Source organism: Mytilus galloprovincialis, chromosome 11 (genome assembly GCF_965363235.1).
Source record: "Mytilus galloprovincialis chromosome 11, xbMytGall1.hap1.1, whole genome shotgun sequence".
Classification (NCBI taxonomy): domain Eukaryota; kingdom Metazoa; phylum Mollusca; class Bivalvia; order Mytilida; family Mytilidae; genus Mytilus; species Mytilus galloprovincialis.
The window spans coordinates 57947406-57965618 of record NC_134848.1 but is presented as its reverse complement, the minus strand read 5'-3'; the positions used below and the strand labels follow the sequence as shown (position 1 = coordinate 57965618).

Genomic DNA, 18213 nt, shown 5'->3' with positions numbered 1-18213 from the left:
ATATACTTACAGCATCACAGGGAAGGATGTCGATACGTCGCTATCAGGAAGAAGGTAAATGGTGTTACGGATAATATCACAGTGATTGCATTTTTGAGAGTATGCCAGCAAATGTATAGGAGATAACTACAGTATACCAGGAAAGTGGAGGGATACTTACCGTACGGAAGGAATGACAGAATAACTGTCAAGATAACAATATGTTCAAAAAGGGGATGGATAAAAACATAACGACAGGACAAAAGATAGTATACCAGGAAAGGGGATGGATACTTACCGTGTCAAACGGAAGAGGAGAAAACACAAAATGACAGAAAAGCATACAGTCTGTCCGAAAATGAGAAGGGTACCAGAGGGAAGGGACTGTATAATTATAAATTATAACAAAAAATACTTACCTTATAATACAAAAGAAATGATATGAGGTATCAACCCGTTACGCATAATCAGTACATTCACAACAAATACGTAAAAGCGCTAGTGTTGCAATAACGTTCTACATCTTAAACACTCATTGAACCCGTCAGTACGGAAAACATTTTTTTTTCAGGAAAGGAAATATACCGAATTATGTAATAATGGGAAAGGGTAAATATACTAATAGTATCACAATGAAGGGGAGTGATACTTAGCAGTATCACAATGAAAGTGAGGGATACTAACAGTATCACTGGGAAGAGGTGGGGGTACCTAAGAGTTCCACAGGGAAGGAACAGCATAATAAGAATGACAAGAAATACTTACCATACATTAAGAAAGAAAGAATACGGAGTATCAATGATACAAAATTAGTTCATTAAATGCGAATTTGTTTAATGTTTTTTTTACGAATTTAAGCTACACAAATGCGCCACCTACATCTTAATTTTGAATAGCTAAAGTTTCCGTTTTACTATGAAATTAAAAAAAAATGTTTTGAAATGCGTAGCCTTACTCTGTTATAATTACTCTGTTGCCTATTGGTTGTCGATGATTAATGCCTATGTCCATCGACTGTCTACGGGCAACATATAAGATCATATAAGTATTCCAAATGTTACCAAATAACCATCTAGTTTTATATCTATAGTGAATAAGACATATTTTTTTTATTTTCAGCACATGTACCGTCTATCTATTGTTATTAAAATATTCTCTACTTACATATACCAAAAGATATCATTCTGTTTATTCAGTTCTGAAGTCATCATTTGTTTATGTTTGACTGACATTTAAACAGGCTTATTCTCTATCCGTTTTTATGCATTTATAAACACAAAAATCGACTGTCACAAATTAAACAATTATTACAGGTACATGTACGTACAAATAGTAGTGAGTAGATTTTACAAATAGCAAAACTTAGTCATTGACTCCGTTTTAAAAAGCACATGAAAGGGGGTCTAGATGGGGGTTAAAAAAGAGAAAATAATGAGCAATGTCAAGAATAAATGGACAAAAATAAAGTAAATAGTGAAATATAACGAAAAAAATAACGAAAAGGGGAAAACTGGTCAAAATATAAAAATAATAGAGAAAAAAGCCTAAAAAAAAAATGAGAACTTCCATCCAGACACTCACAAATCAACTGTCGTCTTCTTGTCTCCGTATGAGCCTCCTTTATTTAGGAGCACTACCATGAGTTATGGCATATAAAGGAGGACATTCTGGAGCCTGTATCGGTACAGGTTAATGTGAGCATTTGCATACCCAATTACCTAGCCAGGCCGTGATGGGTCTTATTACCAGAAAGTTAACCCTCCCCAAACATATAATAATACAATGCAATAGAATAAAACATACTAAACTCACACACTCATCTGATTCGCTCAGTTCTCAAAGTATAACAAATGCAAATCTATGTACATAAAATAGAACAAGGTCACCCCGGATGCCCCACAAATGCTTTAGCAAAATATTTAATGAGCAAAATATTTGTTAGCTTCTTCTTCAAACTTTTTTGATAGTTTCGAAATTTCGTCTCTGTACGTCGACGCTGTGAAGATTATCTTCTAAGTCTAGTATAATAACGTCGACATCTCTTTTAATAGTTAATGATGTATTAATGTCGTTCATTAGACTGTTGGCAAAGGTGATTTCCATCAGATGTAAGTGTTCCAGAAGTTCTTAACTCTCTTTCAGAAACGGGTCTGACTTTGACATGTCGAATCTATCTTGTGTTTGTCTCTATAATAGTTTTTTCACTGTACTGATAAATCGTTGAGAGATCAAAAGTTTATTGGTATACAGACCCCGATTTAGCTCCTCTCCGTTAAAATCTCTTCGTCGATAGATTTATTTGATCACACATCTTAGCATAAGTTCTGTGGATGTAAGCCAAAAATGACAATTGTTAGTAGATTTTGTGTGCATATGAAATTGTTTGTAAATTTTGTGTGCCCATGAAATCGTTTGGTTCACGTGATTTTTCATACACCTTCTCGCTATTTGCCTGCCATTATGGCACATCACACAGGTTCCCGTAAAATGTTGACGTCATAATACAAAATATCTGACGTCACAATGGAAAAGTGATTGTTGTATGACGTCAATAGTTCAAGCGAGCAGGTGTATTGAATAAATTCCAAACATATACCTGATTTACCATTCTTCAATGTAATTATAGCTGGACAAATTTTATGAAATTGTACTTGAGAGTGACTTAATACCGAGAAAAGAAGACTATATTTGCTTAACCGGATACGAACAAGAACAATTAAACAGATAACACCAACCACCAACACTCGACCTCTGCGAGAAAATTCTACAACGACGAACAACACTATGTCAGGATAGCCTAACCTTATATAGAAACACGTAATGCGGTCAATCCAGTTGTACGTTCATGCAATCATTCCCTTTACCTATTAACACCATAAACCGAAAAATAAGTAAAATACAAGCTTCAATGTTTCTTCCGTGTGCTTCGCAGCCGAAATATTTTAGAATTATAAAGCATATATACGAACTTTGAAGAGAAAAACAATTATAAACGAACACATACATAAAATAGTAGGCACAATACTTGCATGAGAAAAGACATTTCTTAATCTTTAAAATTTTAAAGTTTAATAGGCATTTCCGTTTGTCATGCAAGTATGAAAACATAACTTTGGTAACATGATTTCAGTCATTTGATCATTTGATATACACTTGATATATGCCTCCCCAAGGGTGACTGGGGAATAGAAATATGGTCACTTGGTCTTCTTCCGACCGGCAGTAAAACGCTTGCTGAAGTGGGCGTCCGTTTGGCTGTGCGGGGTGTATCAAGTTCGCAGACACGTCCGGTCAGATTGGGGACGTTAAATCCGATGCCTCGTGTAAAGAGAGTGCCACGCTCTTTGCACGTTAAGAACCCTTGCAACAACTCTTTGAGGGGTCCGTAGGTGGCCTGTTGCAAGGCAAAATTTCTGTCCCTATCCAATATACCCTCATTTTCCAGTGGCAGTCCGAATGTCCCCAACCATCATCCCAGATGGCCTCTATTGTGACAAGACCTACCTATTGTATTTATTGTGAACTTGTTCTCGTCCTGAATATGCATGAAATATTTGCCACTGGACGTTAAGCAACCAACAATCAACAATCTTGATATTTGCTAAAACTATGATGTTTGTTTTTTTATTAAACCAGAATGAACGATCACTAGTTATGGTTATTTATGCTAAAATAATCGAATTTAAAAAAAAATGCTTCAATAAAGATGACTCGTCCGATCAAATGCAAAGTTATAGAAAGAAGCAACTATTGCTGAAACTATATTTCTTTCTACAAGAGGTAATTTCCTTAATTTCATTTATAAATCTAGTAAGTCTCTAATGGCAATCATTTATTTAGCGAATACGGATTTTCTTTAGACATTTGACGCATGTGAATAATAAAACTGCACTCCTAAAAGTAAAGTTATTAAAATGAACGTTTTTACACAGAGAACATTGGCACCCGATCATATATGTAATCCCATTAACATGGACATAACTTTGCAAGATATGGGTGTTCCTTCAAAATGTGTTAATATAAAAATAAGCAGAGATTTACTTCAAAATTAGAAGATGCAATTTTGGAGCATTTCATTTTTGGAAGTTCAAATAACGGTAACATAGTAATAACACCTGGCGGATTTTCAAGAAAATTCACCTAGGTACACATTTTTTTTGTCTTTTATTGTTTTAAATCATTCTTTTGAGCTTTGTAGACTAATTGAGAAAGCTATATATGGTATAATGTTGTATCGTTTATTCTGCACAAAATCAAGTCTCCGTTTACAGTGTATGACGTTGCTGTTTGCAATCTTGGTGGTACATATTTTACTGTTATTCTTAATCTAGTCTTTTCTTTTCCATGTTGTGTCTTGTATATTATTGTCAATCTGTTTGTCTTGTTCCTTTCCTTTTTATAGGTAGTTGGAAGGCGTAAGCCTTATGTAAACCTTTCAATAAGACATTTGGAATCTATATCTTGTTAATTAAGAAAGTGTGACAATGCTAACCAAGAAATTAGTAAAACAGATCGTTAAACTTGTGCAATCCTAATTTAAGTCATTCTTTTTTTTTTAAATCTTGCTTGAATAGTTGCTTTTTTGAGAGCGTATTTGTGTTTGAATTAATTTGAGTATCGAAACCCATTGTATTGATATACAAGTCGTACATTGTTTTTGCGTTAACAGGTTGAATTTACATCTTCAGTGTAACTTAAGAAACAGCAATTAGAATTTCTTAAAGAAAAGTGTACTTAAATTTTGGGGTCCTTTATAGCTTGCTGTGAGCCAAGGATCCGTGTTGAAGGCCGTACCTTGACCTATAATGGTTTACTTTTATAAATTGTGACTTGGTTGGAGAGTTGTCTCATTGGCACTCATACCAAATCTTCCTATATTTATATCAAACGCAGTTAATAGAAGAACAAGAATTCTGTGTGAATTTAAAGATAAGAAACAGACAAAAAGATTTGAAAACGGTAGACATAGTTTTCAACCTCAACGCTGTAAAGATGTTAAGTAACACAAAATAAATAATCTTTGTATTTTAAAATTCAATTTTCGCTCAGTATGGTTGCTAGTAGTACACATCTTAACCAACTGGATTCGCTGTAAAATAATGCAATGACAATATATTAAAAGGTACATGTTGGTTAATCATTAATCACAACTAAATATCTGCATAAAGAGTTGATTATATATACTATTTCAACTGTTGAAAGACGAAATCTGAATATGTTTGCATTTTTAAATACTCTCTAATTCTGGGTCATCAATGTACTTCAGCATTGTACTTGTTTGGCTTTCTAACTATTTTGATCTGAGCGTCACTGATGAGTCTTGTGTAGCTAGACGAAACGCACGTCTGGCGTTTTAAATTATAAGCCTGGTACCTTTGATAACTATCTGTATACTCATATATATATCGTTCTATATATCATTTTAAGAATCTGATTGATCATACGTTCTGTCTATAGCATTTGTTTTTGATTAATTTTCTAACAAGGAAATTTACCTTATCTTATTTTAATTAGAGATTATGTTATTCAGTTTTTTTTCTCAAGAATATATATAAATTATTTGATTCCTTTTCATTACATGTGTTTGCATCAGAACTAAATACTATATAACTACAATGAACATTTGAATCATAGTATCATTTAAAATACAGTAAGAGTTTGCAATACCTTTTGAATAAAACATTCAGTTTTGAACATAATTTCCCATTTAACATTAAGAATAAAAGCAAATAATATTTTCTAAATTTAATATCATTATTAATTCATGAATTCTTTGACACTGCGATTTAAAACAAATGAAAAACTATCAATGACTGCCCACGGACTTGTAGATTCCATATATTAGAAACATGTTACTTATGCTTAATGAGGATTGTTTTCCAGTTAAACTCATGTTGTGCTCATTTCCATATTCTAATACTAGTGCGTCCGTTCCGTTTCTGGTAATATGGTAGTGCTTAGATCCCACGAGCATTATCAGGTCAGTAGTTGTTTCTTCAATACCGAAACTAAGGTTGCAACTCCGCCAGGTAAATTAAACGTGGTATCCCTTTCTTTTAATTTCAAGTACTTATACAATTTGGCTTCCAAATTCTTGGTTTGTTTGAAAAGTCACGAGGAAGGTTACCATTAAATAGATACACCAAACAGGGGTTTGAGAATTTACAAGAAAGGGCAATTATAGAAAAGAAGACGATCCTAATATATTAAGTGTAATTATCAATTATTACGACTGTACATAATTACTAGTATGTCAATATACTTACGGCTTCTCACAATAACCGACACTGACATGTGATCCTCTCCAAATTCATTCTGTGCAGTACATGTCAGAAGACCAGAATCTTGTGTAGTCACAGAGTATAAAGTAAGAACGGAGTCATGTTTAAGTAGATGATGTGACGGCATGTCTGTTGTGTGTTTGGTAAACTGGAAAATAAATGAGCAAGTCAAGTTTCTTCATTTCATTTATAAACAAGAAGGTGTGCACGGTTTACAACAAAATGTGTCCCTTTAACTGGGATAGTTATATATCAGCACGACATAAGTGAAATATATTAAATAAGCTTTAAATGGTTTGGCCCATCTGATAATAAATAAAGCATACTAGTTCTATGGATTACGTGTAAAAACTGCATACGCAGTATGAATAAAACACTGCAGTGTAGAAAAAAAGTATAGACATGAATATAAGATCGTAAATGTTTAGTAATGTTTTAATTCATTAATAACAAAAACAAAGTCAGTAGCGATAAATACTTTTTCAGAGCTCGTATTACAATGTTGAATTAATAACATTTTTCAAAAAGAGCCCTGTCGTAGGATATATATTTTTTCGAATCTGAGAAAAAAAATGTATTATTATTGTTTTTTTCACTTTGTGAAAGTATACAAAGATACACACTAAGCCGTAGGAAAAACAGAATAGATCTTCATTTAGATTCAACATGCACCTGCACATAACATATTTAGTGGCGGATTCAGGTGATGCCTTATAATTGTCATTTGTACCGCCAACTTCCTTATAATTGTCATTTGTACCGCCAACTGCCTTATAATTGGCATTTGTACCGCCAACTTGGTGAGGTACACCCCCTTTCTCTGAGCCCTGACTTCTCTCTGAGCAGTAACACACTAATTATCAGAAAATAATCACACATACCATGTTATATGTCCATATAATTTTTGGTTCTGGATGTCCTGTTGCTATACAAGTAAAGTTATGCGCATGTCCAGCCATTATCACAGATGTTACAGGAGGGGAGACGATTTTTGGAACATCTACATGACAACAGAAACAAAGACAAATGTGTATAAAAGTAGTTCCGGTTAAAGTGATACTAATGAATTTCAGAAAATAAACAAAGCTTACTTCATGAAAGACATCTTTGCCTACCGAACACGTTATATTAATGTTTTATATGTTATCTAAAATTCACGTAAAGTAGCTCCGAAATCTTGTTCGATGGATACGTAAATGATGTTTTCTACTTTGGAACCCAAACGATGACTGTTTCTGCTAGAGGAATAGTTGTTACTGTAATGGAATGAAAGAGTGTACATTGAGATGAACAACTCAACGGGTGCCAAGATCTACTTCCCCTTTTGGAGCACCTGAGATCACCCCCAATTTGTTTTTGTTGGGGTTCTTGTTGCTCAGTATTTAGGTTTTATATTTAGCTTTTGTGTGCTATTTGTCTGTCTATTAGCCTTTTTTCTTAAACCATGGCGTTATCAGTTTATTTTACACATTTGAGTTCAGTAGTCCTCTGGTATTTTTGCCCTTCTTTAAAAAAGACGCTGTCGTTTGACCGTGAAGGAAGTATACATAAAGTTTTTTTCATATTAGGAATTATTTGTCACCGAAAGTAAAGGAAACAAAAACCAAAATTTGACACCAAAAGTATAGAACACAACAAAGGCTGCACCCTTTTAATTTAGTTATCTGTCGTCTTTTCCAAAAAATAATTTCACCGCTAATTTCGATTTTATAAGTTGCTCTATGGGTTTATTTCTAGCACATCAGTAAAACCACGAAACATAAACGTTGTGTTCTTTTGTCTAAAGATAAGAAAATTCAACCATTCAGTGTTATTGATCAATATTATTTTCATAGTTCAATAATTAAAAATGTAATACCTTTGCATGCTTCTTTCTTGCTTTGAAAATATACAGAAAAGTCGCACGATACTGGTGTTACCTAACGTTACACGCTTAAAGACGTTACGCAAATAAAAAAAAACTCAAGTTAGATTGCACGTTATTCAGTTGACTCCAATTTTAACGGATTTTATAAACGAAATATGTTAAAAGTTTAGATTCATGTTTTTCTTAGATAATAGAAATTAAACTTTTAATAAAATTGAGACCATTTGATAAATTTACATTTTAATCATAAAAGCCATTAATTTCTTTTTATTCACTCTGCACGGCAACAGCGCTCATTGATACACTCTAGAATGTCGAGGTGGATTGACTCCGGTAAAGTTAGAATGGCAGTGCCATTGAGTTCAGCACAAATATATACTAGGGAATCAGCGGGAACAACAGCTGTTTTCTTTTCTATTAGTTTATACTGAAGAGGATCGGCCTGACGGTCATAGTAAAGGCCGGAAAACACTTCAGTTCCGCGAGGTAATCTTGTCCCCCAAGAATCGGTAGAGCTTTTGCTTAAAACATTTAGAGTTTTCTTTACAAGCAATAAAAAATAGTCATAATCCGAGTCGTCTGTAAACACTGCAATTATACTTTCACAAGAAACTAAAGATGTCATTGGCACAGTGTTTTCTGAAATTTCAGCTTCGTCGTTTGATTGTAAATGGAGTTCTCGTTCCATAATGTGAAAACGAGAATTTCCTGTTTTTGAGACATTTAAACATTCTTCCTCTAAATTATTGGAACAGTTTTCACACGAAAAACAGGACAGGTCGTTTAACGATAAATGACCTTCTGAATTTTGATTTCGAACACTATGAATAGATCGTATTTTGTTAACAGGTTTAAAAGACAAAGGAAAATCGCGCTGAATTGTTTCTAAATATCTAAATATTCGTCTTCTGCAGGTTCCTGATTTGGTAGATGTCAGGGATTTAGTACCAAAATCATAAAAGTCTTTTGCGGTCTGAATACGGCAACGACCTCTCAACACTGCTATATCTGCTTGTCGTTTTAAAATTCCTCCGGCTGCATCTTGTGGTCCTGAAATAAGTATGAGTCGTTCAGATCGAGATACTGCATATTTTTCATTATAAAACTGCTTTAAAAAAAAAAAAAAAATATCGGTTTAGGACAATATATATCTAGAATGTGCTTGATTTGAAGCGTGGAATGTACTATACAGGAGAGATTTGTTTGTCCTAGTAGTTTTTTAGGGATATTTAAAACCATGTTATGCCCGTTTCGAAATTGTATGATTAAATTAGAAATTTAAGATTGGCTAAAGTTCAGCTTGTTCTTTCAAAGTATTATTAAATGTTGATTTTTTAAAGATTTTTCATTGCATGCGTTATCAAAATGCATGTGTGAATCAACCAACTTTTCTATCTTTTGTTAATAAAAAAATATACACTGAAAAACCGTGCTTATTTTGATAAACACTTACATGTTTAGTTCTTAACATGTTTATGATAATGTTTAATATCTGAACACATGTCAAAATAAGAACATACAATGTTCATCTTTCTTCAATATAAACACCATTAAATGTGGTAAGGAATAAAACACTTATTCAAATTACCATGACACGAAGCATAATTTTAAACATCCTCTTCAACCTAAACATATTTAGAACCGAGACATGTTAAGACTTTAACGTGTATAAAAAGAGCACAACAATGTGTTTAGATTTCTTTTACAGATTTAAACATAATTATTAAAGTATACGTTTGAATAAAATAGACATTGAAAAAGTATTAACTATTAAAATACCTTTGGCGTGGGATGTCTCAAAAAAATTCCTGCTAAATCTATTTAACTCTGGAAAGTCACTGAAAGTATTGCTTAAGTCTCCAAAGCAATGACGGCTTTTGTACTGGGATGGACAGCCATCCGTGAATTCATGAATACAGCTGGTATCATATGATATAGATCTCAAGTACTCATATATTTGTTTTCGAACCTCATGTACGAAGAAATGGTCGTGCTGTTGATCAGGACTAATGACATAAAAGTGTTCTGTAATAATGTAAGGAATTTCTTCAGTGCTCTCTATACCGTCACATTCAAGCATTGCATGGCGGTGAATAATCAACACATGGACAGACACTTCTGTTTTTTGAAAATACGTACTTTGAAGTTCTTGCATTTCTGAACATCTATAATTTTCTGAAAAGTCATGGACGCAAACACAGCTACCAAACGATAGAGACGACACTAACGATTTAAATTGTTCATTTTGCCATGAAGCTTTATGTTGATGAAATGGAAAAGTTTTCAGTAACTCTTTAATGTGTGAAAAAAGAACACCTGCTTTGGTTTCTTTTGTGACCAGTTGGAGTTTCCTAACAGTTTTACCCCCTTTCACATTTAAATTAATGTATTCAAATTTTTCCCATTTCACGTCCATAGCAGACTCTGATTCGTCACTTTCCTCGTCTAACAATTTAAAGTTATCTACACTACAAATAGTACACTCTCTTTTCAAACATGATATATCATAAAATCTGTCCTCTGTATTACAAAGAGTTACGCTATACAGATCCTTTATGTCGCGAAAGACTGGGCAATGTGTAGGTACATTATTTTCAGTTTCTTTTTCGGATAGTATTTTTTTTCTAAAGCTCATACATGCTTTGAACGCAGCTTTAATTTCAACATGGTACCTACAGCAACAAGTCTGTCTGTCTTTCTGTCTAACTGGCCTTACAAAAAAAGGTTTGCAGTTTTCAAAGGATCTTTGTGATATATTAATTTCAGGGTTTTCTATTTTAAAGTCAGTATAAACCTCAGTTTGTGTTTTTTCAAGAATATGAATCATATGACTTGCATAAATATTTGGACCAAGCCTGTCACGTTTGACATCAGATTTATTACCAGTTGGTCGCGAAATTCCAGATTTTTGCCAATATTCATATACTTGACGCTTTACATCTTCTGATAACGCATCAGCACGAGTTTTTCTTTTGGTAAAGCTCCAACAGAAATGGTCCGACCTCAAAATGCGGGTACGAATTCTCCTACCTCCGCTTATTCTTCTAATCGGGATATTAAGTTTCATCGCTAAACGCTTTCTACACTTTTTCTCAGTTACTTTTTCTCCGCTTAAAGATGCAATGATAGTGTTCATTCCCTTTAAAGATTCATTACTTCGTTTTAATTTTGATGCGTTAATTGCCGTTTTAATATCTTCTAAAACGGCCGTTGCAACAATTATATCAGACTGTTCTTCTGGAGTTTTAACAATATTCAATTTTTGTAACTTGCGAACTGTTGGAGATTGAGTTTTATCCAGATAAGTAGCTAAAGTAGCTACTCTTTTCAGAGGAGTAAGCGGAAGTGAGTTTTTTAGTTTATTTACTGCTCTGTGTTTTGATGTTCTGTATTCAAATACATTTTTCAAGTTATAATTGTTCCTTTTGTTTTGTTTTTGCCCTATACCATGATCTCTCAAGGATTGTCTGTAATTGTGTTTCCTTAATGCCTCCTTTGTTCTGCTTTCTGTCACTTTCTTCCGGTATGTTCTTTTCTTTATCGCTACCTTCGTATTGCTTTGTTCTTTTTGAGTTAATTTACGATTTTTCATGTACGACTGAATTTTTTGTTCACTTCTCTTTTGTTTTTTTTTGGTCCCGATACCACTGTAGTTTTTCTCGAGAACTCATTTCGGCTTTTTTTGTTTTTCTGAAAGAAAATATTTTAATTCAATTTTGTATTCCATGTTTTTTATTATTTTTTGTTTTCCCCATAGAAAAAAAAATATACCTTCATTTCTTTTTGAATTTCTGTAGTCATAACTATTTGTTTTATTGTAACCAGTAGCCGATTTTAACTTTCCCGATAAATGATTCAAAATAAGTCCAAATACCGTGTGTTGTCTCCCGTTTTAAGTTGTGTAAGTAAGTGTCTGAGTGCTTTATCTTTTTTAATTTTTTACGGCTAATTTTCATAAAAATTTACACGTAACGTTCTATACATTTTGTTACAAAACGTCAAAATCGTATGCGGGGACATTGTATCGGACATTATTATTTAATCTAAATTATATCTGATATTTTAGATTAGATCTATGATAATTTCATATCAAAATAGAGATATTTTTTTGTACTTTTATCCCTTATGTTTTTTTTTATTTAGCGAATAGCACTGCATTAAATAAACATCATGAAAAAAAGGAAAATTGTAACCCTACGTCAATTTGTTTTGAAAAGGACAAAATGTCGGACATTGCTATTCAACTGGATTTTTAAGAAAAAACAATTCTAAATCCTTGATTATTGCATGAGAGGAAAGCGAGACGTTTGTACAAAATGCTATTATAAAAATAATTTACTTACGACATGGCGATTGCTTTGGTATTCACTTTTTTCACCATAAATTACAGAAATGACTTTTCGTGCATGGGACACATATTTGTATCAGCTTGATCCCTTTTTTTCGTAAATCCGTCTGTCCGTAGAAAAAAACGGACATAACGTCATTGACCCATTATGACGTGCTTGTTCGGGACAAATTTTTATATCGTTTGGCGAATTTTTTGGTGTGCTTTTTACAATATTCGGAATTTCACAAAACTTTTAGTGTAAAGCGGGACAAGTAAATAATTTAAAAAATGAGGGTTTTATTGTTTTTATATAATAAAATCAGCCTGGAACATATAAAAAATTGCGATATTCGGAAAGAAGAATTAAAAAGCTCTAACATGATATATAACACTTTAGTATATCAAATTTAATGTATATAAATTAATGACATGAATACGTCTTGTCCGCGATTTCACCAAAGTAACACCAGTATCGTGCGACGTTTCACAGGTTATCTTGGAAATAATTTTCCAAACTAGCACCACATTTTCTTACCGTAGGTCACTTTCAATAGGATGTTAGCCTGACTGCTACCTGCGTCATTTGTTGCTATACATGTATAAGTACCAGTAGTTGCATTCGTCACACTGTGTATCACCAACGTGTTTCCCGATGATTGAACAGGATTCTGCACAGTTGCAATAAAAGGAAATTTTAAGAAGGATCGTAATATGTGAGAAGATACAAAGAGACCAATGAACCATCATAATCTGGACAGGGATCGATATATGGTACACCAAGTAACAAATTTAATTGATACAGATACCAACACATAATGATGTGATATGAATATGAAAGCTGCTTTGGTGAAGACATTTTCGGTGTTCCATCTGTCTGTATCAGTCTGCATAGACGTTACGCACAGTGTTCGGTTCAGTAATGGTAACGTTACTCGACGTAGATTTTAATTATTTCATCCGACTTCTGTACAAAATGCCAAAGCTTTGCACTGTATTTAATACAGCTGGCATTAAGATGTTTAACTTCTTATTTAGAAAAAAAAAAATACAGGGGTTAAACAATTTTGTTACAGCTAACTAGCCCAGGACTTATTGGCAGCAGGACTTTACTAGCCCTGTTGGAAGAACTGCTAGTCCATCAAAACTGACCTGCTAGCCCTAGTATGCCTTAAAAATCAAGAGTTTGCTGCATAATACAAAGTGGGTGTCCTTTGTTTTGAAGGAGACATTATACACTGTATTTGATAATTTTTGTTGATCTGTTATTTATTCTTTTGGTGCTTAACCTAACTTAGTTGTTCCCACATTCAAAGCAGACTTTTTATTGGCATGCTTGGGGCAACTAACGGCAATATTCACAGAGCATTGTCTTTTTTTCATCAGCAATAGCCAACCTTGCCAGGGGAATCATTTTGTCCCAGTTCTGCCAACTTTTCTGGCAGGAAGTGAATGCTTGATTTTTTTGCTAAATTTAAAGATCAAAGAGAAAAAACAATAGATCAAAGGAAAATGCCGCCAAATAAGCATGAACATGTGTGAGTCTCGCGCTAAAGACTTGACAGCGCTGCTGTCCTGGACACTATTCTTTTTTTTCCGCGGCTTTTCCTGTCGTATTTAGCATTTTTGGGGGATGAATTTTCAGCCTCGTTACTCCCTTCATCTACCGTTTTTCGTTGAAACTGACGAAGTTCCTGAGGTTCCCGTACTAAAATATTAAGAAATATTTTGTTGCATGGTTACGTGCTCAATAGCTGTGAAACAAGACAGGTCAATACCAATCAATACATCATACCCCCAAATACCGTTAATTGGAAATCTCGGCACGATAACCAATGTACAATACTCCAAGCCATGGTATGAGAAATCGATATTTAAAGTACGAGAATTGCAATCAACACATAATACCAGGTCACCCAGACATGCCACAGTTATTTGTTCTATTTTTAAAATATGTACAACAGGACCTGTACAAACCAGTTCAAATTCTTGGAATCCCGGATGACTTAATTGAATCGAAATGGCTAACATAGAATAGTGATAAAGGGATTTTTCACTTTCCATTTTGGAAACGTTAAGAATTTTTTGTTACTAGTCCGTCGGGCATATCGGATTACACATTTTAATTGCCCGAGGCGTAAATGATCTAGTCCCGGGCGTCGGGCTAGTGGATTTTTTAACCCCTGAAATAGACTGTATACATGACTGATTATATATTTTTGACAAATAAACTTTATTTCCTCATAATCTTATTGAAAATACATATATCAAGTATTTGTCACTGCCCATGCATGTCAATGCATATATCCTCTATGATGCTCAGGATTCCGTCACCACAAGTATCTTAGTCTAGGCATGTACATAGTGTGGAAAAAGCAAGTATCAAAGCTGTTTAGTACAAGTATAAATGTTATCAACTGCCTTAAAATGTAGTTTTCGAACTATAAATAACGAATAATTTTATGGTCTTTTTATCCGTACTATCAACATCCCAAATATGTGTCTTTCAAGAAGATTATTATGTTTGTGGATGCGTAAAAAATGACTGTATACAACAAACATTCGTTCTAGCAGGCACATACATGTTTCTAGGTTCCAAAGTCGAGTCGAAAAGGTTTCATTTATCAAAAACTTCTACGCCTTTAAGATCAGCACATAATTTACAACAATATGATTTAAGTCAAAATTTCTTGGTGATTTATTACCTTTTCAGAGAAATTATTAAAAAATATCTCCAAAAATATAAGACCCCGTTCACACTAGGACATTTTTATCGATTTAAACTAGACCGGTTCACTTTAGATCGGTTTAAGGGCTAATGTGAACGCATTGAATCGATCTTCAATCGGTCTAAACTAAAACACCAAAGGAGGTAGTTTAGTTTGAATCGATCTAAAGTAAACCGATCTTACTTTAGATGTGAACGCAGAGATCGGTTTAAACTAGTACGATTGAATCGAAAATAACGTATGCTCATGTATAGCGGCAAAACTATCTCAGAGGTTCGTTGTTTAACCCATATTTCTCTGTTAAAAGACCTTTAAAACAAACTGTAAACATGTTGTATTCGCCATAGCATAGATTTGCGAAATCTGTGTCTTCTTTTCTTATGTTGATTTTTTTTCTTTGCAGGAACTGCAGTATTTCCGGCGTCATGTTGTAACTTCGTTGCTACAGTTATTTTTTTCAAAATTAAAGAAAACTGCAATAACACCAGTATCAAAATTTTAAATTGAGATTCAAGAGAAACAATAACTTTATCCAATTTTTTTTCCAAGTGTGTGTATCAGTGTATCAGCACATGAATTTGATAAATCAGTTCTATTTATACACAGTGTTTACAGTTTTACGGGCAAAAAGGTTAGATCGATTGCGCTTTTAATTGTAGTGTGAACGCAGTGGTTCATATTAGACCGATAGAGATCGATATGATTAAAGACTATGTGAACGCTAACTGGTTTTATTTAGATCGATTCAAATTAGATCGATAAAAAAAATGCTAGTGTGAACAGGGTCTATTATTACACACAACATGTTAAATGCTATATAGCTAATGACACAAAAATGCTAAACTTTCAGTTAATGGAAAATAGAATTATATATAAATTACGCTACATTTCATACGTTCCGTGCAAAAAACGTTCATTTTGGACGTGGTAACATTTTGGGGAGACACGGACAACTTGACGGAGATTGATGAAAAATTTAGCGTTTCCTTAACATTGAAGGCTTAAACAAATCTTCAAACAAATTACATTTCAGTAGTAACATTTGTTTTCATAGTTCATGTGTCAGTCAAAATTTTAAAATAGCCTAAATCATCATGGTTCTAAAAAATCTTGAACAATGGCTCCATGGTAACATTTAAGGGAGACACGGAAAATACTGAAAAAAAAAAATAAAACGAGAGAAGCTGTGTTAGATATAAAAACGTGTTCGTAAAATTCAATAGAATTACATTTTCATGTAGAGGTGGCGACCCCTTTCTATAATTTATGTAAAAATATTGTAATATCGAAGTGCTTGCTTTCATTTTCGTATTCTCGAATTTTCAAATCTTACAGCTTTAAGGAATTTCGAAAATGGCCGCCAGATTGTGAACTGACATGATAATTATCGTTACCTTTTCACACCATGAATATGATCCTAGTATATCCCACATGTACAAATTTCATAAGAATCCATTCAGTAGTTTGGGTTTTTTTCTTCGTTTATATTTGGATGGTCAGTTATTGTTGTTACGTCTTACACGTCAAAAATGGCAGTATGAACGCGGAATCATTGCTTAATTATGTTATAATACATAACATTTAATTTATTAAAATCAGGTTTTATTTAATTTCGATTCAAACGATGAATCAAGACAAGTTACTATTTAATAATACGCAGAAATGATTTGTTTTTGTCCTACTGTTGCATCAAGATATGATCAAATGAAACATAGACCGAATACCGTGCGCAACGTCATAGCACTTCATCAAATTACACGTCACGGCTTTGTGACGTCAACTACGTTGACCTGGCCTTAATATTTCTGAACCGGACATATCACAGACATTATAATGAATAATGAAATAACTTATTTTTTAGTTTAATAAAACTAAACACAAAACGATTATGAAGGCGGCGAGACAGTGCATAGCTGACCATTACTCGGAAAACTACTTATTAGTAATAGTGTAGTTCAATGGCCTTACAATCTCAATACTTATTTTTTGAAATAGTCTAGCATTATCCTCGACACATTTTGTTAAGAATTTATGCATTTACTGAAGTTTAACAGTCTTGGATCTTTATAATACTACAGAGTCGAATGATAACAGAGATATCAAATGTGTATTTCCCAAACCTGATGGAGATATGAAGATTTAGTTACCCAAGAAAATCAGATTTCTCGGGGCATCGCGCGAGAGAAATATTTTACTTTTTGAGGTAAACAAATCTTCATTTCAGTCAAGGGAAGTGACTCTTTTATTTTGCAGCCGTAACTTTTATAACTTTATGAACATTATATAATTTCATTAACACATAGCTGAAAGGGTTACCCAGCGAAAACATTGTCAATTGAGGCGATGCATAGGTTGACAATGCTCTTCCGATGAGTACACATCTGCTCTACCATCCACTCAGCTATGTGATATTGCGTTTATTATTATAATACCGAATGCTGTCATTTACTACTACTCTTTGAAATGAAAGTACTTAAACATACTTTGTGTCCATAACAACTATAAAGTAAGTAGACAAACACCACAAATGAAGCAAGATATATTTTTATTTTGACGGTTTCGTAAAAAGCTTTTTGGCCAAAATTTCAATTCGATTCACTATCTTTTAAATGATCAATTTTTGAAAGGCTTGCACAGGAAGGCGACATTCAATTTTCCCCCGCTGGGCCTTGTGATAGAGTTAAGTATCTTCTTCGTATTAAAGGTTTCTCAATATCTTACCAACGAACGAAAATTGCCCGAAACTTGACATAACTTGCCGTAACAAGAACAGAGAGAGCATTAATGTATTGAATAATAACTGCTAAGAATATAAAATATTAAAACCAAGGACAGTAATCGTATACAAGATTTTGATAAATCTGACAACTTCATTTCACAATTTTTAGTAAATATATGTGAAAAAGTTAAATGTAAAACTTTGGAATGGAAGGGGATAGGAATATTTTTGAAATCTTTTTTAGGCTCAGATCAAAGGTAAAAAGTCCTTCGCAAACACGATGTAAAATAAATCTTGGAGTGAACGCCGCT

The 18213-nt window shown here is 33.4% G+C and overlaps 1 protein-coding gene and 1 long non-coding RNA gene across 2 annotated transcripts in view; both read right to left on the bottom strand.

Annotated features, from left to right (window-relative positions):
• Positions 1-4986: 4986 nt before the first annotated feature.
• The window catches only part of LOC143052456 (cell adhesion molecule-related/down-regulated by oncogenes-like), a 32827-nt gene continuing 19600 nt past the window's right edge, over positions 4987-18213 (bottom strand). Inside the window, exons 12-15 of the mRNA XM_076225499.1 lie at positions 12993-13125; positions 7142-7260; positions 6246-6408; positions 4987-5068 (exon numbers count right to left, since the gene is read on the bottom strand). Of these exons, the coding sequence (XP_076081614.1) occupies positions 5052-5068; positions 6246-6408; positions 7142-7260; positions 12993-13125 (432 nt within the window). The 3' untranslated portion in view covers positions 4987-5051. The remainder of the gene's footprint in view (positions 5069-6245; positions 6409-7141; positions 7261-12992; positions 13126-18213) is intronic.
• On the bottom strand, positions 8351-12938 carry LOC143052454 (uncharacterized). Its single transcript, XR_012971121.1, has 2 exons — positions 9907-12938; positions 8351-9177 (listed from the first exon to the last, which is right to left on the bottom strand). It is a non-coding gene; the product is annotated as an uncharacterized LOC143052454 (long non-coding RNA).